The sequence below is a fragment of the Sus scrofa genome, chromosome 6 (genome assembly GCF_000003025.6).
Source record: "Sus scrofa isolate TJ Tabasco breed Duroc chromosome 6, Sscrofa11.1, whole genome shotgun sequence".
In the NCBI taxonomy this organism is placed as follows: domain Eukaryota; kingdom Metazoa; phylum Chordata; class Mammalia; order Artiodactyla; family Suidae; genus Sus; species Sus scrofa.
In genome coordinates this window covers 13,181,496-13,205,772 of record NC_010448.4, presented here as the reverse complement: position 1 = coordinate 13,205,772, position 24,277 = coordinate 13,181,496, and the positions used below count along the sequence as shown (strand labels likewise).

Below are 24,277 nucleotides of genomic sequence, written 5' to 3'. Positions count from 1 at the left end.
TCATTCCAACAGCAGGACATCATCCGAGCTGTGGATTAAACCCCAAGGTGTGTCTCACCCGTGGAGCTGCTCAAGTCCTGTGGGGAAATAAAATGCCCTTACATCGAAAGTGCTGCAAGGAGTACTAAGAGCAGTGCCTTGGGACTTTAGTAAGAAAACTGTGGCCCTCAGGAAAATATTTACTAAGACATCTTACGTGAAAACAAAAATGCTAAGGAGTTCCCGTCATGGCTCAGCGGTTAACGAATCCGACTAGGAACCATGAGGTTGCGGGTTCAATCCCTGGCCTTGCTCAGTGGGCTAAGGATCAGGCGTTGCCGTGAGCTGTGGTATGGGTTGTAGACGCGGCTCCAATCCCGAGTTGCTGTGGGAGCGGCCCAAGAAATGGCATAAAGCCAAAAAAAAAAAAAAAAAAAAAAAAAAATACTAAGAGCTAAGAGCCAGTGTTCCAGTATGGAAGCTGGCTGGCGTCCTGCCTGCTGTGGGACACTCTCTCAGTCGACCCTTCCTTCCAAACCCCCAAAGCTGCTTACCGTTCTGGGAGGCGGCACTCGCCAGGGCAAGAGCCACGTCGGCGGAGGACACCACCGCGTCCTCGGGAACATGCATGGCCCCCACCAGGTCGTGCACGTTGAGGAGAGGGTGAAGTTCAGCCACTCTCTTGGGGGAGACGATCTCGGAAGGGATGCCTATAACACTGCCACAGAACACAGGGGGACAAGGACATTCGCTGGCCCCTGCGGCAGAGGTCAGCTGACAGTACAGTCAGGACAGGCTTCTAGCGCATACGTACTTCAGCCTTGAGTTGATGCGCTTCAGGGAGATCAGGCGGTCCTGAGTTTGGGCCAGAAAGATGGAGCCCGTCCTTATGTAACCTGCAAGGAAGAACGGCCCAAACTGAGACAGACCAGGCCAGGCGTGCGGTCGGGGTCAGGGCAGAGTGGCGAACCCCCTAGACCGGAAAGCAGGAGACCTGGGCTGAGTCCTGCACCACCACCAACCACACACTCTCACCAGAGTTTTGTGAGGATCAAATGAGATGCTCCTGTACCTAAAATCACTCACGATAGAGAAGAAGGGCGCCACTGCTGAACAAACCTTTCTGGGGGGAGAGGTAACTGTGACCCATCTATTCTTCACTCCTGTGCTTTCTCGGTGGGCGTGTAACCCTGGTGGAAGGCTGCTCACCACACCAGCCCCCTCAGTACAGCCAGCAGCCTGTGACCTAAGTCAGCCCACCTGACCCTCCTGGATCCTCAGTCCTGAGCAAGGAGGGGACTGGCTGCAAGTCCCTCATCTCTGTGGCAGCAGCGTCCTGGCCAGACTATTCCTGTGCCAGCCAAGGGACTGGCTGCTCTTGGGTCCCCACACCCTGGCCTCCACCTGGCTCCAATTGGCAGCCTCCTGACAACTCTGCAGACCCCTAACGGCCCTCCAACAAACTCCGTTTTGCCCAAGTCAGCCAGAGTCAATTCTTCTTGTTTGCAATCCACGTACCAGATATAACCACTATTACACACGGGTCAATGACAATCCTCCCAGAATGCAGTGGCTCTTGGGTCCCATGAAGAAAAAACACTTGACTCAATCAGGTAACTTTTTAAAGGGAAATACAGTCAGGATCACTTAAATATTTTCTTATTCCTTTGAAATCATCAGATAACTGTGCCCTTCACTGCCATGTTTGCAGAACTGAAATTTCAGAGCCTGATTTTTAAAGGTGGTAGATGTAACCTCAATCTATTTACTTCTTTGCTGAACTTTAGGATACACACAAACAGAAGCGTCCATACTACTTGAAAAACACATGTGCTGATTACAGGTCCATGTTTGTTCACATCTGTTCCTTGTGACGTGGACTGAGGGTAAAGACAAATCCTATGGTCAGAAGTCTCTGGGTGAGTTCTTTTACCCCTAGAGTAAAGCAATATGTATTCAAACGAAATATAATTACGTTACTTCTGGTAGTTTTCTGCTGTAGGTTTCCCCCCATCCCGATGGCTTCATTTTATCATTTTATGTTTTAGTTGGCAAAAGGTTCACATCATTCTAAAAGTCAAGACCACATGAAGTCAGGCCAGAATTATCAACCCCCGACACACACACCCGACCCTGCAGCCTGTTCCCACTGACTCCGGGAGGTAACCTTCCTGGTATCCTTCCCACCGTTCGTTGTTTGCATAAGTAAGTATACATTCACATATTTTCTTATTTCTTACCATCACACAAAAGTAGCACATCGTATATACTCTCTAATGCCCTGCTTTGCCCATTTAGCAATGTGTTCCAGCGGTCACTCCCCAGCGGTTCACTAACCTCGTCCTCATTCTTTTAAATCTAGCTAGTGGTGCTTTGTGTGGATGTTCCATTTTATCTTACCAATCTCGTATGGGTATCACTTAAGTTTGCAACCTTACATCTGCAATTAAATACTATTACAATAAAAAATCCTAGGCATGTATATGTTTGTACAAGACATTCTTAAGTGGCAAAAACAAGGTACACAGTACACATAGCAATATGCTTAATATAATCTCATTATGGTTAAAAAAAAAAAAAGTACACCTGTAAACAAATACAAACTAACCATAGAATGATAACCTTTTGGTGAGTACTGAGTGGAGAGGATCACGTTTTTATTTTTTTTTTAATTTTTTAATTTATTTTTTGTCTTTCTGCCATTTCTTGGGCCACTCCCGCGGCATATGGAGGTTCCCAGGCTAGGGGTTGAATCGGAACTGTAGCCGCCAGCCTACGCCAGAGCCACAGCAACGCAGGATCCGAGCCGCGTCTGCAACCTACACCACAGCTCACGGCAACACCGGATCGTTAACCCACTGAGCAAGGCCAAGGACCGAACCCGCAACCTCATGGTTCCTAGTCGGATTCGTTAACCACTGCGCCACGACGGGAACTCCACGTTTTTATTTTTGTATTTCTGTATTATTCACATTTACCATAATAAGTATATAACTTATTACAAGTTTAGAACTTTTCCAAGTTCCTTATAACCAATGAAATAATTTTTTAAATTGATATGTCCCTGACTTAGTAAACTGGCTTAATTGACTCACATCTAGTTTTTTCACGTGTAAAAGAATGACCCTTCCTTACTGGAAGATCAAGTAATATGTGCAATGCTTTGAAAAGGTTATTGAAACGTATAGATTATCAGGTTTATCACCTGACAGAATTATCCTGCATTGAAAAGAAGCGCTGCAGAAACTACTATTCATGTAATAAGAACTCCTGGATGATCAGTAATTCCCAGTACAAAGCACACCACTCTCATCAAGTATTTTCAGAGGATTAACATGGAATTTCTTTTTTTTTTCCCCAGCCACATCCATGGCATATGGAAATTCCCAGGCCAGGGATCAAATTGAGCCTCAACTGCTACCTGAGGCGCAGCAGCAGCAATGCTGGATCCCTGACCCACTGTGTTGGGCTGAGAATCGAACCCATGCCACCACAGAGACAATGCCAGGTCCTTAACCCGCTGATTCACAGTGGGAACTCCACATATAATTTCTTATTAAATCGAGGTTGAACATATGTCATTTACCTAACGCCTCAGAGCAGCCCAGTGAATGACACTGGTCCTGGGAGTGTACCCCGCACATTCTGCTGGATAACAGAATCTTCCTCTGGGGAAGCCCCTCCATCGCCTCTCCTTGCATCACTGGAGAACTACAATGGGGGTATTAGACTGTCGGGGATGCCCCCACTCTCCCTTGCCTGACTTCCTCACGGCCCCACAGGCATCAAGGAGATCAGACCCAATAAGGGGTCCCAGATGGTGACCAAGAGTGAAAACTAAGCTAACTTACAAGAAGCTTGCAGCCCTGATTCCTCTGGAATCTAACCAGCTGAGCAATGCAAGGCTCAGCAAAGCACCATCACTGAACCCAGGGACCACCATGTGAACCCTCTTCCGACTCAAACCCTGGTTAGTATCTGATTCAAGTACCTGGCTCCCATCAAATTTAATCCAACCAAGAATGAGTAAAATACAGTTAGGGTCCGTGTCTATCATGTTCAAGTCACTAAAAAAGTAAAGCTACAATTTACAAATAAGGTTACACTTCACTGGGCAAAAAGAAGAGCTACCGTCCTTTGTCAGTATGAACCCAGAAGCATCTGCGACCTGAATTATGCGAAGACTTCCAAAGAGCATCCCTCACACAGACACCACCCTGAATTTCATCACGGGCCTCCCTACCCTCTCATGATTATGCTGTGGTCACCGAACTGTTCCATCCACCACAGGACCAGGTATGATGCTGGGCTTCTAGCCAGTCCACCAGCTTACAACACATGCTTAACAGTCTGCCCACCATTAGCATATGGGAGCTGAGGGCACATTTGATCTCCTGTTCTTGCGACAGTTCCTGCTTATTCCAGTTCTGTTTAACTTACAATTCCGTGTCCTTACCCTACTACACAGGTACGGAGAAATACATGCTCATGCTTTCTAGTTAGAAATGTCTTTAATATCACTTTTTGAACTGCAGTGGGTCAAACAAAGATTTAATTATCAAGCACCTGAAGGTGTTTCTCCTCCTCTTCATTTAGGAGCCAAACGCTGCCCCTCACTATACCTTATTGGGTGAGATATACGGGAAATGGCCCAGGAAAACTTTCACTTCATAAGAATTATAAAATCTGAAAAGGAGCTAGGATACTGACCAAAGACCTTCAATTTATAGAAAAAGAAACTAAAGACAGCTCAACAAGCTAAGTGACTTGCCCAAGGTCATACCCTGACCACCAGGAGAGTGTGGACGAAAACTCAATCGGGAAGTTCCCTTGTGGCACAGTCGGTTAAGGATCCAGTGCTGTCACTGCCACAGCTCAGGTCACCACTGCAGTGTGGGTTCAATCCCACAGCCTGGGAATTTCCATGGGCCACATGCATGGCCAAAAGCAAACAAATAAATCTCAAGTCTGAATTACCAAATCACCTGGCTGTCTTGGGGTAGGACCAAATACAGTACTGAGTAAAAGAGACCAGATTATCTGCTTACCTGTTTGGATCCCTGTTTCTTGCTCTAACTGATGGTAGAGTTTGTTTGAATAGTCTGCCATCTTCTGCTCAATACTCAAGTGCCTGGCAGTGCTTAGGATGCCGGCACAGAACCTCGTAGAGCCAGCAGCCAGCCTGCGGGATGGATGCGAATGCTATGAGATAGGCTCACACATCAGCGAATACAGCAAGCTCAAGGTTCCTCATGATAGCACTGTCTGTAACATCCAAAGATGGAATCAACCACAACGTTCATCAACTTAAGAATGACCTAAAATTTTGGAGTTCACCTACACAACAGAAGACTTTACAGCCATAAAAAATGAGCTTATATGCGCCAACCCTAAGGAAAAAAGCCAGGGGAGGGACACTGTTTAAGGGATGCTACCAGAGTTCCCTGGTGGCTCCGTGGGTTAAGGATACAGAGTTGTCACTGCTGTGGCACAGGTTCGATCCCTGGCCTGGGAATTTCCACGTATTGTGGGCATGACCAAAAAAAAAAAAAGTATGATACCATTTGCATGAAAAGGAAGAAAAATCAATGAATAGCCAGATAACTATATACATACCTACCAATACATATGTGATTATACATGTGGACAACTATCTGGAATGATACCCACAGAAATTGACTCACTTCCAGTGGGGGAAACCTGTAACTGCAGGTCAGGGAGTGGAAGGAGACAATTCCCTGAATGCTCTTCCACACATTTTCAATTTTAAACTACGTAAATGAAAAAGATAAACACCTTATGATATCACTTATATCTGGAATCTAATATATGGCACCAATGAACATTTCCACAGAAAAACTCTTGGACGTGGAGAACAGACTTGTGGTTGCCACGGGGGAAGGGGAGAGGGGGAGAGAGGGAGATGGACGGAGAGTCTTGGGTTCACAGATGCAAACTACTGCATTTGGAGTGGATAAGTAGTGAGAGCCTGCTGTATAGCACAGGGAACTCTATCTAGTCACTTGTGACAGAACATGATAGAGGATAATGTGAAGAATGTATATATGTGTGTCACTGGATCACTTTGCTGTACAGCAGAAATTGACAAAACACTGTAAACCAACTATAAAAATAAAAATCACTATAAAAAAAGAAAAAAAATGAACCATGCAAATGTATCGCCTATTCAGAACTAATCACACTTCAATTTTTTTTTAATGGTTGTCCACTTTGTGGTAGGCAATAGAACATAAAAAGCCTAGAACAGATGGAGTTCCTGCTCTGGGGCAGCGGGTTAGGAATTCAACTGCACTGCTGGGGAAAAGTCAATGAATGTGAATAAATCATCAACTGTAGTTAGTAATACTCTATCAGAAGCTCCTGCTGTGGCGCAACAGGATCGGCAGCATCTTGGCAGTGCTGGGATGCGGGTTTGATCTCCAGCCTGGCACGGTGGGTTAAGGATCCGGCATTGGAGTTTCTGTCGTGGCGCAGCGGTTAACGAATCTGACTGGGAGCCATGAGGTTGCAGCTTCCATCCCTGGCCTTGCTCAGTGGGTTAAGGATGCGGTGTTGCCGTGAGCTGTGGTGTAGGCTGCAGATGCGGCTCGGATCCCGTGTTGCCGTGGCTGTGGTGTAGGCTGGAGGCTACAGCTCCGATTAGAACCCTAGCCTGGGAACCTCCATATGCCACGGGAGCGGCCCAAGAAATGGCAAAAAGCCAAAAAAAAAAAAAAAAAAAACCCAAAAGATCTGGCATTGCTGCAGCTGTGGCTCAGATCTTATCCCTGGCCCAGAAGCACCATTTGCTGTAGGAAGGACAAAAAATAGTAATAATAATAATAATAATAATAATAATAATGTATCAATATTGACTCCATAACTGAAACATTAATCCTAAGGTAAGATGTAAATAACAGGTGAAACTGGCTGGGAGGTACATGGTAAATAACTCTGCACTATCACTACAATTGTTCTGTAAACCTGTAAGTGCTCTAAAGTAAGTTAATCAAATGAAAAGGAACAGAAACTGAATGTAGTGCATTTCATTTCAGCTCAGAGGAAGCACCTGAGCCACAGAATTTATTGCTGTTTTAGTACAACAAAGAGAGCCACGTGACCAGATGTGCTTTGAGCAGGACATAAATACAACATTTATTTATTTATTTTTGTCTCCTTCTTGCCTTTTCTAGGGCCACACCCACAGCATATGGAGGTTCCCAGTCTAGGGGTCTAATCGGAGCTATAGCTGCCAGGCTATACCAGAGCCACAGCAACACCAGATCCAAGCTGCGTCTGCGACCTACAGCACAGCTCACGTCAATGCCAGATCCTTAACCCACTGAGCAAGGCCAGGGATCGAACCCGCAACCTCATGGTTCCTAGTCGGGTTCGTTAACCACTGCGCCACAACAGGAACTCCCAAATACAACATTTAGTTACTTGTTATGTTCGAATCTGCCATCTCTCTGAAAACCAGGAAACATGAGTATTAGGCACCACAAAACAAAGTACTGGAAATTTCACTCTTCTGTAATTCTTCTCATGCTGCTCACTGACGTTTAGATTAGCTACCGATGCATCAGTATCACTGACAGGAGTGGGCCATGGGAGCCCAGTAGTCAGTGCAGAACAGCCCCAGGAATGTCCAGTGTGATCCCTACCTGCCCTGCTCCAAAAGGACAACATCCTTCCAGCCCATCTTGGAGAGATGATAGGCCACGGATGTGCCCATGATGCCACCGCCGCAGATGACCACCTGTGCCTCGGCAGGCAGGGCCACAGAATGTACTTCGGCAGCTGATGCACTGCTCCTGGCCGAGGACCACTTCTGCCATCCTCGGCTGCTGCCCCGTCTTCGGACCACCGACAGCAAGCGGTAAAACATCACGTCCGGCAGCACCTGGCAGGTGTCCTCTCACTCGGCTAAGAAGCTGATCCCAGGAATTCAAACTAGACAGAGAAAACCAAATTTCATTCCTTTGTACTCAGAGAATAGGATTAATGAGAGAAGGCTGAGACAAAGATAATAACTGTTCATTCAGCAAATGTCTGAAGACCTCCTGAGTTCCAGACACACTGCTAGGTACAGCTACAGCAGGGGACACAAATGCCTTTACACAACTTACAGTTGAGAGAGGGAGACAATACACTGATGAAACAAGTAACACAGGCATAAGACGGGGTCACGTGGGGCATACTCAAAATGCGACGGTCAGAAAGAAGGTGACACTTGAAAAGACCTGATGGATGAACAAGCAGCAGCTATGCGAGTGTCCAGACAGAAAGAGCACATGCAAAGGCCCTGAAGTGAGACAGACCCAATGCGCCCCAGCACAGGAAGGAGGCCGGCATGTCCACAGCACTGGAGGCAACCTGAGACAAAGCTGGAGGCGCCACAGACCAATCTGCACAGCCTTCAGACACCACTACGAGGAGCAAGATGTGTTGCAAGTGCAAAGGAAAAAGCCTGAAGCAGGGGAATGAAAGAATCTGTCTGCTTTTCCCCCGGAGGCGGCGGGGGGCGGCTCATGGTGGAGAGTGGTCTGTCAAAGGACAGGGAAAGCAGGGGCGAGTTGGGAAGCTACGGCCGATCCTAGGGGGACCCCATGGTGGCTCAGACAAGGATGGGCAGTGGAGTCAGAAAAATGACTGGATGACTGGATTGGCTGCGAAGCAGAAATGGATGTTAAAATGGAGATAAGACAGAAGCAAGGGTGCCAGCTAGGCTTCTGAGTTAAGCAGTGAGGCCACGTACTATGTGAGAAGGACTGGAAACAGGGAGGAGGGAGGCTGTGCGGCTGTGTGGACAAGGAGACGGTCCACCGTGGATGTCAAGAGCAGAGACGCAGCAGGCCTCACGTCGCATGGGAACAGCCAGCCCCACCTGGAGCGCAGCCCCAACCCTGGGGCAGTGGCCTGGGCGTCCTGAGCGCGTGTAGTGAGGCCCCAGTGCTGCAGGATCGAGACCCCCGGGGCTGCCGGCACTTAGGGCACTTACACTCGAGGAAGAGACGGAAAGGACGAGAGACTGGGCTGCTTGCCGGGGCGGCTGGCAGAGCGTCCTGAGAAAGGACAGCGGCGAACGAGCTGCAGGAGGAGGGCGGGTGAGGCAGAGGAAGCCCAGGCAGAGGCCACAGGAGCCAGGAGAGGAAAGGGGCTGCAGGGGCGCAGCTCGAGAGGGCGCCCCAGGGAGCAAGACGGCCGCGGGTCCACAGGATGTGACCGCAGCACAGAGGCCCCGGGGCCTCAGAAAGAACATTCTTGGGGGAGTGGCAGCCACGGAACTGAAGAGTCCATGAGATGAGGGAGGGGGCGGGTGACGGCCTCACCGCGCTTGGAAGGAAGCAGAACGCGGAGCGGGCAAGGTGGCCCGACAGGGTTTGGGGCCGGCAGTGAGTAAGCGTGTTTCCCAGCAGTGGGCTGAGCCAGGAGAGGGGAGAGACGGGGAGAGAGGAGAGGCAGTAAGCAGGGCGAGGTCCTGGAGGAGGAGAGAGGGGCCCCCAGAGCCAAGCTTCCTGGGCGATGGGGACGCTGAAGGCACAGGTGTCTGCTCCTGAGAGCAGGGACGTTTGTCTCCTCAGGCTCTTCACTTACACATGAGTCTCGGCCTGTCACCAAGACACATTTCTACAAGGCAATAAACATCCTAAGTTAGGGAGTTCCCTGGTGGCTGAGCCGGTTAAGGATCCAGCACTGTCACCACTATGGGGCGGCTTTTTTTTTTTTTTTTTTTTTTTTTTTGTCTTTTTGCCTTTTCTTGGGCCGCTCCTGCGGCATATGGAGGTTCCCAGGCTAGGGGTCGAATCGCAGCTATAGCCACTGGCCTACACCAGAGCCACAGCAACACGGGATCCGAGCCGCGTCTGCAACCTACACCACAGCTCATGGCAACGCTGGATCATTAACCCACTGAGCAAGTGCAGGGATCGAACCTGCAACCTCATGGTTCCCAGTCAGATTCATTAACCACTGCGCCACCACGGGAACTCCTGGGGCAGCTTTGATCCCTGGCCTGGGAACTTACATGTGCTGTGGGTATGGCCCAAAAAAAAAAAAAAAAAAAAAAATCTTAAGTTAGAGAAGGAGGAGCGTGCAGGCCAGGTCCATCAGGACAGGGGTCACATAGAGAGCAAGACCTGCGCTGAGCCTGGGGGTGGGGGTAAAACTGGGACACAGACAGAGGGAAGCCCAGGCCATCAAGGAGCAGAACAAGTCTGACCCTGCGAGCCTGTGGATGACAGGAGGGACCTGCTTGGAGGCCGCAGGGTCTAGGAGGCCTGGGTCGGAGCAGGAACTGAAGGAGCTGAGGCCAGACAGGCAAGGCTGATACTGGGTCTGACCTGTTCCAGCAGCACAGGCTGCCTATGACAGAGGCAGGCTTTTAACAACTGTAATCTAATTAAGCAAAACAGCACTGCTCAAGTTTCCAGAAACTGAGGAAGGTCCTGGCAGACTATGCAGCCACTGCAGTGAGGAAGAGGAGGACTCAAGACCAGAGTGGGGGCAACAAGCAGACATCAGGGCAGCACATGGCAGTAAAGCACCACCCCCTCGACCACCAGCCCTGAGCATCTAAGGCCAAGGTGTCAACGCCCATCCATCACAACACTCACCACGGGGCTGATGCAGGCACAGACTGTACCCCGAGAGAAATCCCACCCAGCTAGGGACTCACTATTCTGGCCACCCTGTGGTTCCCACCCCGCCACGTGTCCCTGTCAAACTCTGACCCAAGATGGAAGCTTCTCCACAGCCAGTCTTGCTGGAAGCTCATCCTCACGTGACCAGCATCTATCCAGGGCCAGCCCCTCTCCGCTTCCCCTCACACCTCTTCCTGCACCCTTTCCAAAGTGAGTCACTGAGGTTCCCTCCACCCTCCGTCTCACTGGAAATGCAGCTCTCCCGAGGCCATGGTCACTGTCACACAGCCAGCCCTGTTCCACTGACCTTGCCAACAAGAGGTATGGGAGGCAGGCTCCTGGCTTCTAAACCACTACCATTGGGTCATACCTGAAGCAGACTCTGTTCCTTTGTGGCTTAAACCAGCAGCCGCCGCACCTAGCTCTGGGCTCTCCTTTTAAGCCACGGGCATTTCCCTGTCTCCACCCGGATTCTGAACCCCTAACACTGCTCCTCTCCCAACCTTTGACCGCCCTCCCCCTTCCTTCAGTGAAGCAGATAACCTGTCTCAGCTCTCGCCCTGAAACACCACCTGCAAACAACCTTTTTTTTTTTTTTGGTCTACACCCACAGCATGAGGCAGTACCCAGTCCAAGAATCAGAACTGTGCAACAGCAGTGACCCAGGTACATCAGTGACAAGGCTGGGTCCTTAACCTGCTGAGCCACCAGGGAACTCCTATAAACCACCCTGCATCTGCAACCACCTCTGCCTTTTTTCCTAGGGTTAAAAATCAACCCCTTACAGTGGCCTGGATCTGGCTTCCTGCCTCCCTGCCCGGAATGAGCTCCATCAACTGTGCTCCCTCGTTCCTGTGCCTTCACGTCTCCCTCCTCCTCAGCACTTGGATGTGCTCAAGTGCCCCCGACACCTGCCCATTGGACTTAAGATACACAACACACTCCAAAACTTTCCTCAATCAGTGATTTTTAATTTTTACAATTCTAAATTAAAAAATGATGGGAAGACTTCCCTACCGTTATGGCTCAACGGTAACGAATCCGACTAGCAGCCATAAGGATTCTGGTTTAACCCCTGGCCTCGCTCAGTGGGTTAAGGATCCAGCAGTGCTGTGAGCTGTGCTGTAGGTGCAAATGCAGCTCGGATCTGGTGTGGCTGTGGCTGTGGCCAGTGGCTACAGCTCTGATTTGACCCCTAGCCTGGGAACCACCATATGCCATGGATGTGCCCCTAAAAAAGACAAAAGAAAAAAAAAAAGAGGAAAAGAAAGAAAAGACAAAAGGATATGATTTTTTAAAATAACTAAATACAATAAAATGATGGCATCCATAAAAACTCAAAAGCAGGGGTAAACTAAGATTTCCCACCGCTCAAAGATCCCCAATACCAGTGTTAATGGTATTTTCCTGGAGTGTTATGTTTGCAGCAACGAGCTGCCCTGATGTCCACTCATTTGCCACCACCTTAAGTCCTTCGTCTCTTTACCTTGGCAAGGGCACAGCCAGCCAGGGGGCTCCTTAACCAACAGTTTTAACAACCTGTCTTTTTTTACTTCACAATAAGACAATGCACAGAAAGGGCTGCCAATACTGTCCTTCACTTTTCCCCACCCTCCTCTCTCCTGCACCAAAAGAGGTCAAGCTTCTGCCCCCCAGGCCCCTGCACCGCTCCCACCCGCAACACAAACGGTGCTACTTTCCGAGGGCACTTTCCGGACATCGTCACCCTCGCCCGCCGATGGCTCCTCCCTCCTCACACCCGCCTTGGCTGCTTGACACCTACGTCCCGGATCCCATCTGCCGGCCTCTCTCCACGGGGCTCCCCCATGTGCCCATGTCCCTCAGGGCTCCCTGAGGCCAGCCTCTCATCCCCACCCACCACGGTCCAGGGTGACTCCCTGTCCTGCCATGACGGACGGCCTCCCCCCAGCACTGCTGCGCCCCAGGCCTGCACGTCTAGCTCCAGAAGAGGTCAGACCGAGCACATCCAAAAGACAAGGCCATCGTCCTCCACCTCCAGCTCCTCTCCACCTCCCGTGCCCCCAGGGACACCACATGCTAGGATCCCGGGCATCATCCTGGAGCCCCTTCTCCCATCTCCTCTCTCCAGCCAATCCCCAAGGCCCGACTACTCGACCTCCTCCCCTTCCCTCTGACCATCCACTTCTCTCCACATCCACTGCCGCGGCCGGAGCACGGGCGCCAGCCTGTCTCACTCAGTTCACTGCAGGAGCTTCCTGCTGCAGCTTCCGGATCTGACCTGCAGACCTTCTCCCCACAGCCCACAACCTTGGCGTGGGGGCCTGAGCAAGTCTCTAACATGAAAACCCTCTTTCAGCAGTTCCCGTCACGGCTCAGCAGTAACAAATCTGACTAGCGTCCCTGAGGACGCAGGTTCGATCCCTTGCCAGGTTAGGGATCCGGCGTTGCCATGAGCTGTGGTGTAGGTCGCAGACAAGACTCGGATCTGGTGTTGCTGTGGCTGAGGCTTAGGCCGGCAGCTGCAGCTCCAATTAGACCCCTAGCCTGGGAACCTCCATATGCCTTTGTGTGGCCCTAAAAAGACAAAAAAAAACAAAAACAAACAAAACACCTCTTTCAGGGCTCTGCTTAAACCCTTCCATGACTGGCTAATACCCTCAGAAAAAGTCAAATTCCTTAATATGAAGTGCAAGACCCTTCACCATCTCTTAAGTCTGATTTCATTTCTCTTCTCTCCTCTCTCCTCTCAGATTCAATCAAACCTAAACTACTTTGATTCCTCACACGTATCAGGCATGCATTTCCTCTTTCACCACCAAGATTTGTGCAGACTGTTCCTTCTAACTGGCACAGTTCTTGCCACCCCTCCCCCAAGTAAAGATAATCCCCATGAAAAGTCTATAAACAATAAATGCTGCAGAGGATGCGGTGAAAAGGGAACCCTCCTACACTGTTGGTGGGAATGTAAATTGGTACAACCACCATGGGGAACAGAATGAAGGTTCCTTAAACAACTAAAATAAAGTTGCCATATGATCCAGCAATCCCACTTCTAGGCATAGATCCCAGAGAAAACCATATTTTGAGAATATATGTGGAGTTCAGACTGTGGCACAGTGGGTCAAGGATCTGGCTGTGGCGGAGGTCATAGCTGCAGTTGGGCTTTGATCCCTGGCCTGGGAACTTCCATATACAACAGGTGCAACCAAAAGAGAGAGATGAAAAAGCCAACATACGTGCACCACTGTGTTTGCTGCAGCACTATTCACAACAGCCAAGACATGGAAGCAACCTATATGTCTATCAATGGAGGAGTAGATAAAGAAAATGCAGCACATCTATGCAATGGAATATTACTCAGCTATACAAAAGAATGACATAATGCCATCTGTGGCCACATGATGCATCTAGAGATTATCATACTAAGAGAAGTAAGTCAGAAAAAGACAAATATATATTTATGTGCTAAGACGTGGAATCTAAAATGTGATACAAGAGATCAGTGGCTCAGTGGTTAACGAATCCAACTAGGAACTATGAGGTTGCAGGTTCAATCCCTGGCCTTGCTCAGTGGGTTAAGGATGTGGCATTGCTGTGAGCTGTGGTGTAGGTCGCAGACGTGGCTCGGATCCCGTGTTGCTGTGGCTCTGGCCCAGACCGGTGACTACAGCTCTGATTTGACCCCTAGCCTGGGAAACTCCATATGCTGCGGGAGCAGCCCAAGAAAATGGCAAAAAGACAAAAAAAAAAAAAAAAAAAGTGATACAATGAACTTATTGACAAAACATAAAGAGACTCAGATTTCAAAATCAAATTTATGGTTACTTGTGGAATACATGGGGGGAAGGATAAATCAGAAATTTGGGATTAACACATACACACTAAAATACATATATCATAGATAATCACAAGGACCTACTATATAGCAAAGGTAACTCTTCTCAATATTCTGTAATAACCTATATGGGAAAAGAATCTGAAAAAAAAGTGGATATTTGAGAACTATGTCTAGATACTCATGTTGCAACAGAACAAAGGGTGGGGGGAAAAAATGTAATGTATACATATAAGGATAATTTGATCCCCTTGCTGTACAGTGGGAAAATAAAATAAATTTAAAAAAAAGTGGATAGATGTATAACTGATTCACTCTGCTGTACACCTGAACAACATAGTAAATCAATTAAACATCAACAAAAATTTAAACAAAAGAGGCTGTAGTAAGTTATGGTTTATATATGACTGCAGGTTGGCAAAATGCTGAAGATTACTAAATTTAATTATGACGACTTGCCTGAGTGTTCTGATGGGTTTGGATGAGTCATAAAATAAAGATTTTAACATAATTTGTAAAGTGTTATTTATTCCATAAAATTTATTTTCCTTGCCTTCATTTCAGCTAAATCATTATGTCTAGTTAAAAAAGAAAATCAAAATTGTCGCATAAGGAGTTCCTGTCGTGGAGCAGTGGAAACAAAACTGACTGGGAACCATAAGGTTGCCAGTTCGATCACTGGCTTTGCTCAGTGGGTTGAGGATCCAGTGTTGCCGTGAGATGTGGTGTAAGTGGCAGGCACGGCTCAGATCCTGCATTGCTGTGGCTGTGTTGTAGGCCGGTGGCTACAGTTCCGATTTGACCCCTAGCCTGGGAACCTCCATATGCCGTGGGTGCAGCCCTGAAAGACAAAAGACCAAAAAAAAAAAAAAAAAAAAAAAAAAACTGTCACATAATTTGTATTCTGGTCACAGAAATTACCTGAGATTAAATGATAAAAACATAGTTAAAAAAATAAAGATGGTCCCCGCAGCTCTCAGCCTGACATCTTATTTGTCCCCACTCTCCCCTAACACCTGGTTAGCTGACTCTTCTATGTGCCCCCAAACACCCTGCATGTCCCCCAGCTCAGAGCCAGCCACACTGTGTAACGGTCTGTTAGTCAGTCAGGGAAGCAAAACAGCAAGCCGCTAAGGAGACTACAGACTCTAGAAGCAGACAGATCCGGGTTTGAAAATCTACCTCGCCCTGCATGAGCTGTATGACTCTCAGCTAGTTACTCAATCTCTGTGCCTAGGACTCTTCATCTGTAACATGGGCCAGGAACACTGACCTCACACGGCTGCTGCAAGACTAAAGCAGATAAAGCAGGAAAAACATGGCAAGTGGCAGCTAAGAAGCACCCGGAAAGCAGAAGCCTTTAGGCCCTTGTCATAACAGAGCTCTCTGAGAGGAGGGACCAGTTATAACTTGAGCATCGTCTTCCCAGCATTCACTGGAGGCACCTTGGAGACACAACTTGATGAATGAATGAGAACAGAAAACAAAGGATATGGAAAAAAAAATTCAATGGGACTCAGATCTCAAGGCTGGGACCCCGGATTTGAGAGATAGATAAATAACGTGAAAGGATTTTTTTAAGGTAGTGTTTTTTTGTTTTTCCTTTTTAGGGCCACAGCCATGCATATGTAAGTTCCCAGGCTAGGGGTCGAATCGGAGCTACAGCTACAGCCACAGCCACAGCAATGCCAGATCTGAGCCTCGTCTGCAAATGACACCACAGCTCACAGCAACGCTGGATCCTTAACCCACTGAGTGAGGCCAGTATTCATCCTCATGAATACCATGCGCATTGGTTCTCTGCTGCGCCACAATGGGAACGCCAACTGCCAGTTTAATCTACACAAATCTGTAAGGGAGGTGTCACAATTTCTATTCCACACTTGTGGAAACGGAGGCACAGAGAAGTGAAATGACTCATCCAAGATCCTCTAACACTGGTGACTGGCAGAGCCTGAATTCAAAGCCTGCCAGTCTAGCACTAGAGTCTGCCACTGAAGCATTACTCTGTGCTACCTTCCCCTAACAGAAAAAGGGAATTACAAAGGTGGCATTCATCATAACAGATAAAAAGTTGCAAGATGGAAGAAACAATGCTAAAATGCCAGAGCTTTGAGCACCAAAAAAGGCTTTTTGACCTTGGGCTCATCATGACCTTCAAAAGAGTGAAGTGGTAAAGAAAAAGACTTCCAGTGGATTTGAAGAATGAAGGAAAAAGGAAGGCACAGAGTTTATACCAGTAGCTTTGGCAGCAACAGCAAGGCTTAAGAGCAAGGAGGTAACGGCAAGTAGAAAAGAAACAGAAGATGTCAAAGAAAAAGTAAAATAACACACCTGGTTGAAAATAAATTACGATCTCAACTTCTGCTAAGAAGAATTTCTTTCTTTCTTTCTTTCTTTTTTTTTTTTTTTTTTTGTCTTTTTAGCTATTTCTTGGGCCGCTCCCGAGGCATATGGAGGTTCCCAGGCTAGGGGTCGAATCGGAGCTGCAGCCACTGGCCTACACCAGGGCCACAGCAAAGCGGGATCCGAGCCGTGTCTGCAACCTACACCACAGCTCACGGCAACGCCGGATCATTAACCCACTGAGCAAGGGCAGGGACCGAACCCGCAACCTCATGGTTCTTAGTCGGATTCGTCAACCACTGCGTCACGACGGGAACTCCTGCTAAGAAGAATTTCTGCTAAACAACCTCACTGCTGGGGCTGGTTATGCTCAGATCTGCTTACACCTAGAACAAGAGGACAGCCCCGACTCCCTCTGAGCTGTTCCTCTGCATGGCCACAGCACCCTGGAGAAATGGGCTGCTAGTCCCAAGGAAGACTGGGTAAGAAGACAGAGATGAACACATCATTTCCCACACCTGCCTCGGCAAGAGCCCCCTGGGACACCTGCTTTAAAACTCAAGTCACAGACACACTCTTCCTCCCAGAGTCCATCTCTTAACATTCTGATCCTGCTGGTTCAGGTTGCTGTTTTTTTCAACAAGTGTACCAGATAATCAGACTAGTTTAAGAAATGAATACAAATCCCTGTACAAATACAAATCCCTGGCCCTGGAAAAGTGTCCCTTTCACACAGGCTAACTCCATGTCCCGCATCCCCCTACACAAGCGAGGGCGAAAAAAGCTTGAAAATGCTTGAATCAAACCTCAGGGTCAAACACATCAGAACCAAGAGGTCAAACGTTAGTAGCGAGCTCACTGCCCCGGCCTGGACTTTCCAGGTAACTTCACTGCCGACTCCGCAGCAGTTTTACTAGTTAATTAAGCGCAAGCGGACCACGTTTCCACGCGGGAAAACAATTTCACCTGCAGACCTGGCCCAGCTGAACAAGCCTGACCCCCGCTGCGGAGGCTGGCGGGGGGGCGGTGTGCAAGCCCGAGGCGGGGCGCCAGGAACGAGGTCATTCCCGCCGTCCTGGGCATCCGGGCTAGGCTGAGGGCGCCTGGAAGAACCGGGGAGCCGGGCACCGGTCCGCTAGGCGCCACTGCCGCGGGTGAGATTAAGGAAGATCGGGCAACGCAGTGTCGGCCCGGGCGGGCGGAGTCCCGGCGCCAGGACGAGCCTGCGGGAGGACCAGGCAGAACCCACGGGAAACGAAGCGCGGCCGGGAGCCCCCAGCAGGAACGGGGGTGGGGGGCTGAGGGCCCCGTGGCGGCAAAGTCCGAGCAGACCCGGAGGCCAGAGCGGCCCCCGGAGCTTCTCCTTACCTCACCGGCCTCCACAAGCTCCGCAAGCAGCCACACCCCGGCTGAAGCAGGGAAGCGACCACAACAGTTGGCTGGGGTCCTGGGGGCCGGAAGGGGGGTGGGGACAGGGAATGGGAAGGGGGCGGGGCGGTGGGCCGAAAAAGTTCCGGGGAAGCTTGAGTCCGCGACCTTCCGCGCTTTACGATCCGTAGGAAGGGTACGGCAGCGCGTGATCCCACTCGCGCACGCGCGTCGTGACGTCATCGACTGCTCCGCCCCTGACACGTGGGGGGTTGTTTGGGTCCCGAGTGTCTCCGCTTGAAGGTGGGCGGAGGGGAACCACCGTCTCGACGAAGATGCAGTCGCACTGGAGGCGGGGTGTTTCAAAGTCGCTTTAGAACTGCAGCTTCGGACCTTACCGATTTCTACCGATGCAGCTGGGACGGCCAAGATGGCCGGAGCTTTGGTGGAGCCTGCGGAGGGCAGGGGTTCTCTTACCGCGCGCGCGAGGCGAGTCCTCAGGTCCGGTCCCACGTGTCTGCCGCCTAAGGACACTCAGTCCAGGGCCTAAAAAAGATTCTTGGACCGAAAGCTGCTCTGTTTTTGGCCGTTGCTGCGGTCTTCCTGGGCGAATCACTAGTACAGCGGATCAGGAATCTTTTCTGCTGTCCCCGCCCGATCTCAGAGGCAGTTTAAGAAGACCTGCGATCTGGGCACCTTGCTTATTAGCACATCACGCTGTTTTCTTTCCTTTATAGAACTTGTGCTAAAGTAAATTAGTTGACTACCTTTCCCAACTAGCTGCACACTCTGCCCTCTGACAGTAGACCCTAAATCTCCTATTCTGCTGTGTTCTCAGCGCTTAGCGTGTGGCACGTTATCCAGTAAATATTTCTTAGAATGGAAAGCGATCTAATGGTACAGGCTTCTCTCCACTTGGGGCCACACCCAAGCCCATCTCACCACTCAAACCAGTTGTGTTAAAGGATTGGCACTGTGCCAGGTGATGGGATTCAGCCGTGCACAAGAAAGGGCTTCTGCCACTAAAGTGTGGCAGTGAAGTTCCAGGGACCCCTGTGTCACCATGCCAGCCTGAAACTTGCACTTTATGCATTTTTACTTGCCAGTGAACTCACACAAGACAGCCCATTTGAGGTCTGGTTTCCCGGCAACAGACACTGCATTTTGCTACCCTGATGTATGAATGTTCAAGGCGTTCCTGGCTTCGGTGCAAGAAATGTACTTAAATGGTTCAGTTATGGGCTTAAAGCTTATGGTCACCAGCTGCTCCCAAATGAAGACATTATAGACTAACAGATCTGAGGCATATTCTTGCTAAGATGTACTTGATACCTAGATGTGGCAATTTCAGGAGGAAAATGTCACAAGTATTTATTTATTTATTTATTTAGGTCGCCGGCTGCATGCAGAAGTTCCCAGGCTAAGGATCAAATCAGCACTACAGTAGCAACCTGAACCACTGAAGTGACAATGCCACATCCTTAACCCATTGTGCCACGAGGGAACGCTGTCACAGTTTTTTGTTGTTGTTGTTCTTGTTGTTTGTGTGTGTGTGTTTTTTTTTTTTTTTTTTTTGTCTTTTTAGGGCCGCATCCAGGCATAGAGAAGTTCCCAGGCTAGGGGTTAAATTGGAGCTGTGGCCACAGCCACTGGAATGCCAACCCAAGCCGCATCTGTGACCTCCACCACAGCTCCTGTCAACTCTGGATCCTTAGCCCACTGAGCGAGGCCAGGAATCGAACCCACAACCTCAGGGATATTGTTTGGGTTCGTACCCCACTGAGCCACAACGGAAACTCCCTCACCTGATATTTAGATGCATCTATTTTATCTTTGTAAACCTTCTGCCTTCTCCTTTTCACTCTCTCAAGGGCAGGAATTACAGGAAGTGAGGAAGGTACCACTAGCAGCTGTTTCAAAAGATCTATGCCAAGATTTGCTTTGCACACCAAGAACCGGAGCTTGGAGCACCTCTTCCCTCCAAGTTAGGTTCTAGTGCCTCATGCTCCAGAGTGTCACATGGTGGGTGGAGCCAGGAAGGATGGAGAAAAAGTACCTTCATTTCTGTCTGAGGGTACCCATCCACTCCACAGAGCTTCTCCTTCCCCAGAACAAGGGGATGTGCAAGAGACATCTCTGCAGCTCGTTTCAGGGAAGGGTTTTCTAGCAGCAGAGCTAACCCTTAATCTTTGGTCAACTCTTGGCATATACGACACTGTCGTTGTAGTTACTGTAAAGAGCTACAACTCATTCCTTGCCTTTGTAAATGTCCAGCTCAGCGCAGCCTTTTCTGTCCCTCTGTAGTGTCAGCATGTGGTCCCGAGGCATTCGAGGCCCTTTAGTAAATGGGATCTTTCTCATGAGCCCTGGTGACGAGAGGCACATGGGGTGCCCGAGCACTTCTGTCCTCCGGGAACGCGGTATTACCACTGTGCACTGTATTTCCATTGAGCCAGATTTCAATTAAGATTTTCTTCTCATGAGAAGATGTGGGGCAGATATACAATGGAATAGTACTTGGCCACAAAAGGGAACGAAATAATGCCATCTGCAGCAATATGGAGGCAACTAGACTTTATCATGCTGAATGAAATAAGCCATAAAGAGAAAGACAAATACCATATAATGTCCCATAGGTGGAATCTAAAATGTGACACAAACGAACCTATCTGAGAAACAGAAACAGACTCACAAACACAGAGCACAGACGTGTGGTGGCCAGTGGGGAGGAGGTTGGGGTTTAGCAGATGGAAGCTATTTCACACAGAGGGGACGGACAACGAGATACTGCGGTACGGCACAGAGAACTGCAGTCAGTGTCCTGTGATCAGACATAAGGGAAAAGACCTTTTTTTAAAGTGTATACATATATTTATCTGAATCACTTTGCTATACAGCAGACGCAACGTAAATCAACTCTGCCTCAATTAAAAGGATTTTTCTCTTCAGGTCACTCGCTTTGCGAATGAATAAACGGACATTTTAACTACCTGACCTGGCTGCCAAGAAATAGTCTACACCAACAGCAACCCAGCATGTGTATTTGCCATCAGAAAGGATAAACATTGCGGGTAAAATGGGTGTCCTGTTACCAAAGTGCAAAACCGACTTTGGGGACCACGGTAACCAAGTACAGGCACTGCCAACTGTGGCCCCCCACACAGCGGGGGCATGGCTGGGGGAACCCGTTCCTCCTCTTGGGCAACTGTCCCTGGGCTTGACATCCTGCCTTACCCTGACTTCATGGTGAGAACCTGGCGCTGGGCGCATCCCCCACGTCCCCGGGAGCCCGGGTGTGGACAGCGGGCTGTGCGTGCATCCCTGCTCATCCCTTCTCCGAGAGAAGCAGCCAGTGTTCTCGCTACACCCACTTCCACCCCCAAATCACAGTGCGCTTGTGCAGTAAAACACCTGCTCCGGACTCTGTGCTGTGCCGGGCGCAGGGCCGCTGTTTCACAGGCCCTGCGAGACACAGCAATGTCGCGAGGGGCTCCTGTGCCAGGCGCTGGGTCGCTGCCCTAACTGCCTTACCTTGTGGAAACTTCACCCAAACCGTGTGGATTAGAGGAGAGGGGTCCCGCTTCAACTGCGAGGAAAGTGGGGCCGAGAGAAGCACATGCTCCAGGTACAGAGACTCAAGACCAGGTCTCACTGCTCAGCCTTTAGCAAGAGGAGCAGTGATCTAGTCAAGTGAGTGCTAAGGCGGTGGGAACCGTGAACGAGCATCACCTGGGTGCAGTAGAATCACCTGCGAAGAATGCAAACCATCGCCTCCACGTGAACTGGAATCACCAAGGCTGACACACTGTTCCTCTAAAGAGCTTTCCAGAAACTTCTCTTGAATCTAGAATCCACTGAGTGCCAACTATTGACGAGTCCGGAGGAGAAATGGTCATTGTGTGAAGCTTCGTGGGTGAGGTAGGATTGAGCTGATTCGTAAAGAAGCTCTGTTTGCCCATCTGTAAAGTGGGGCTGATGCTGGAGCGGCCTCAGACCCGGTGAGGCAGTCACTCTTTGTTCCTAGACACCGGCAGTAGGTGGCGCTGTGGCCTATGAAATGGGGCTTCCCGGGTCACCCAGCCGGGAGTGGCCTCAGGCACCGGGATTCCTCCTTTGTTCCTAGAAACCAGCAGTAGGTGGCGCTGTGGCCTAAGACATGGAGCTTCCTGGTCCGCACAGCGCGGGGCAGGAAAAGCAGGGCTACGTGGATATCACTCAGAAACCCGGTCGCGGCTCATAACATCTCCTCCCCCGTAGGTGATAACCCCGCCTGGTCCCTGTGACGCAGGCGGGACTGATTTGGTGCAGCCTCCCATCCCCCCGCTGTCCCCCGTGAGAGGCTCTGCAGCGTTCGGGACCCTCCGACTCTAGGATCCGGAGCATCATCTGACTGGAGCCCCTCAGAGTCCGAGAGGAGGGGTGGTCGTGGCGGTTGGTTAAGAGCCCCACGGCGGAGCTCACCTGGCCTGGGTCTGGGCGCCACCATCGCCCTTCCTTGGTGTGTGACCCTGGGAGGGGCTTGCCTCTCCTGGGCCTCTGTATTAGTCACCAGTAGAGGAAATAATAAAGAACCAATAGCATGTGTGTGTATCTGCAGAGGGAGAGATTCCTGCTGAGGAAGGGGCTGGCGGGATGGAGGGGCTGGCAGGTCTGAGATGGGGGCAGCCGGCGGCAGGCTGGAGGCCAGGGTGGTAGTTGGCTCTCGAGGCCCAAGGCAGTCAGTGTGGAGGCGGGACTCCTTCTTCCTCCGCAGGACGGCGGTGTTTCCTCTCCAGTTCTGGGCGGAATGGATGAGGCCCACCCACACCGCGGAGGGTGCCCTGCTTCACTCAAAGTCGGTGCTTTAACTGCTGTTCACACTGAGGAAACAGCTTTACAACAGTACCTAGACTGGGAGTTCCCGTCAAGCAGAAATGAATCTGACCGGTATCCACGAGGACACAGGTTCGATCCCTGGCCTTGCTCAGTGGGTTAAGGTTCTGTGTGCCATGGCATAGGTTGCAGATGCAGCTCAGATCTGGCGTTGCTGTGGCTGTGGTGCAGGCCCACAGCTACAGCTCCAATATGACCCCTAGCCTGGGAACCTCCATATGCAGCAGGTGCGGCCCTAAAAAAAAGACCAAAAAAATAAAAAACAAAAAAACCCAATACCTAGACTGGTGTTGACCAAACATCTGGACACTACAGCCTAGTCAGGTTGACACCTAAAATCACCTAGCCTCTGTGTACTTGCTTGTAAAATGGGCAATGATACTTTTTTCGTTTCTAGCAAGGCTCAACTAATGCTTATAAAATACTATTCCCATTGCATCACTTTCCACTGTACAACAGCTGCTTTTGTTCTTATTCTTCCAAAGTCTGCTGCCAGGCCTGGCACCTGAGGCTCCAGGCTGTGTGGGGTAGGGAGATGAGCCCAATCAAAGGACCACAGGGGCTGGGGTCATGCAGCCTAAGAGCAGAGACCGTCAGTCCACTGCTTGTGGCTGGTGCTGAACGGGGACCCCCAGGTGCTACTGGGGCCAATGCTTTGAGCTCATTGTGACTTGTTTCCCATCTACCTGGGCCTGGTGGAAACTCAGTCAGGAGCACCCTGGGGATCCAGTGCACTCGTCTGAGCTCACTGAGCTCTTTCCAGGCCCAGGGCTGCACGTGTGTGGATGTCCTGTGAGCACCTCCACCCCAGGCCTCTGTGATCTTGGCTGATTTGGCCTCCGAGCTTCCCAGCTTTTTCGGGACCCTGCGTGGCACTGGAGAATTGCTTTTCATTCCCCCCTGGAATTCAGCCCAGTGAGCCATGATGGGAACTCCCTTCTAACACTTTATTTCTTGTTTTTCGTTTTATTCTTTTGTCTTTTGAGGGCTGCACTCAAGGCGTGTGGAGGTTTCCAGGCTAGGGTCCAGTCAGAACTGTAGCTGCCTGCCTACACCACAGCCACAGCAATGCCAGATCCGAGCCACGTCTTTGACCTACACTACAGCTCACGGCAACAAAGGATCCTTAACCCACTGAGCAAGGCCAGGGATCAAACCCTAAATCCCATGGTTTCTAGTCGGATTCGTTTCTGCTGAGCCACGACAGGAACTCCATAACACTTTATTTCTTAATTCATGTTTATCCTGCTCT

At 49.9% G+C, this 24,277-nt stretch overlaps 1 protein-coding gene across 7 annotated transcripts in view; it reads right to left on the bottom strand.

Annotated features, from left to right (window-relative positions):
* The window catches only part of PDPR (pyruvate dehydrogenase phosphatase regulatory subunit), a 43,225-nt gene extending 24,829 nt beyond the window's left edge, over positions 1-18,396 (bottom strand). For 6 of the 7 annotated variants that reach the window (XR_002344505.1, XR_002344507.1, XR_002344506.1 and 3 more), the window contains exons 1-5: positions 18,154-18,396; positions 7,644-7,932; positions 5,028-5,161; positions 794-875; positions 534-697 (exon numbers count right to left, since the gene is read on the bottom strand). Coding sequence is in view for 1 of the 7 variants with exons in the window: in XM_021093788.1 (XP_020949447.1) it covers positions 534-697; positions 794-875; positions 5,028-5,161; positions 7,644-7,867 (604 nt within the window). In the remaining 6 variants the exon portion in view is untranslated. Of the gene's footprint in view, positions 1-533; positions 876-5,027; positions 5,162-7,643; positions 7,933-18,153 lie in introns of all 7 variants that reach the window. The other variant, XM_021093789.1, reaches the window with a different exon arrangement.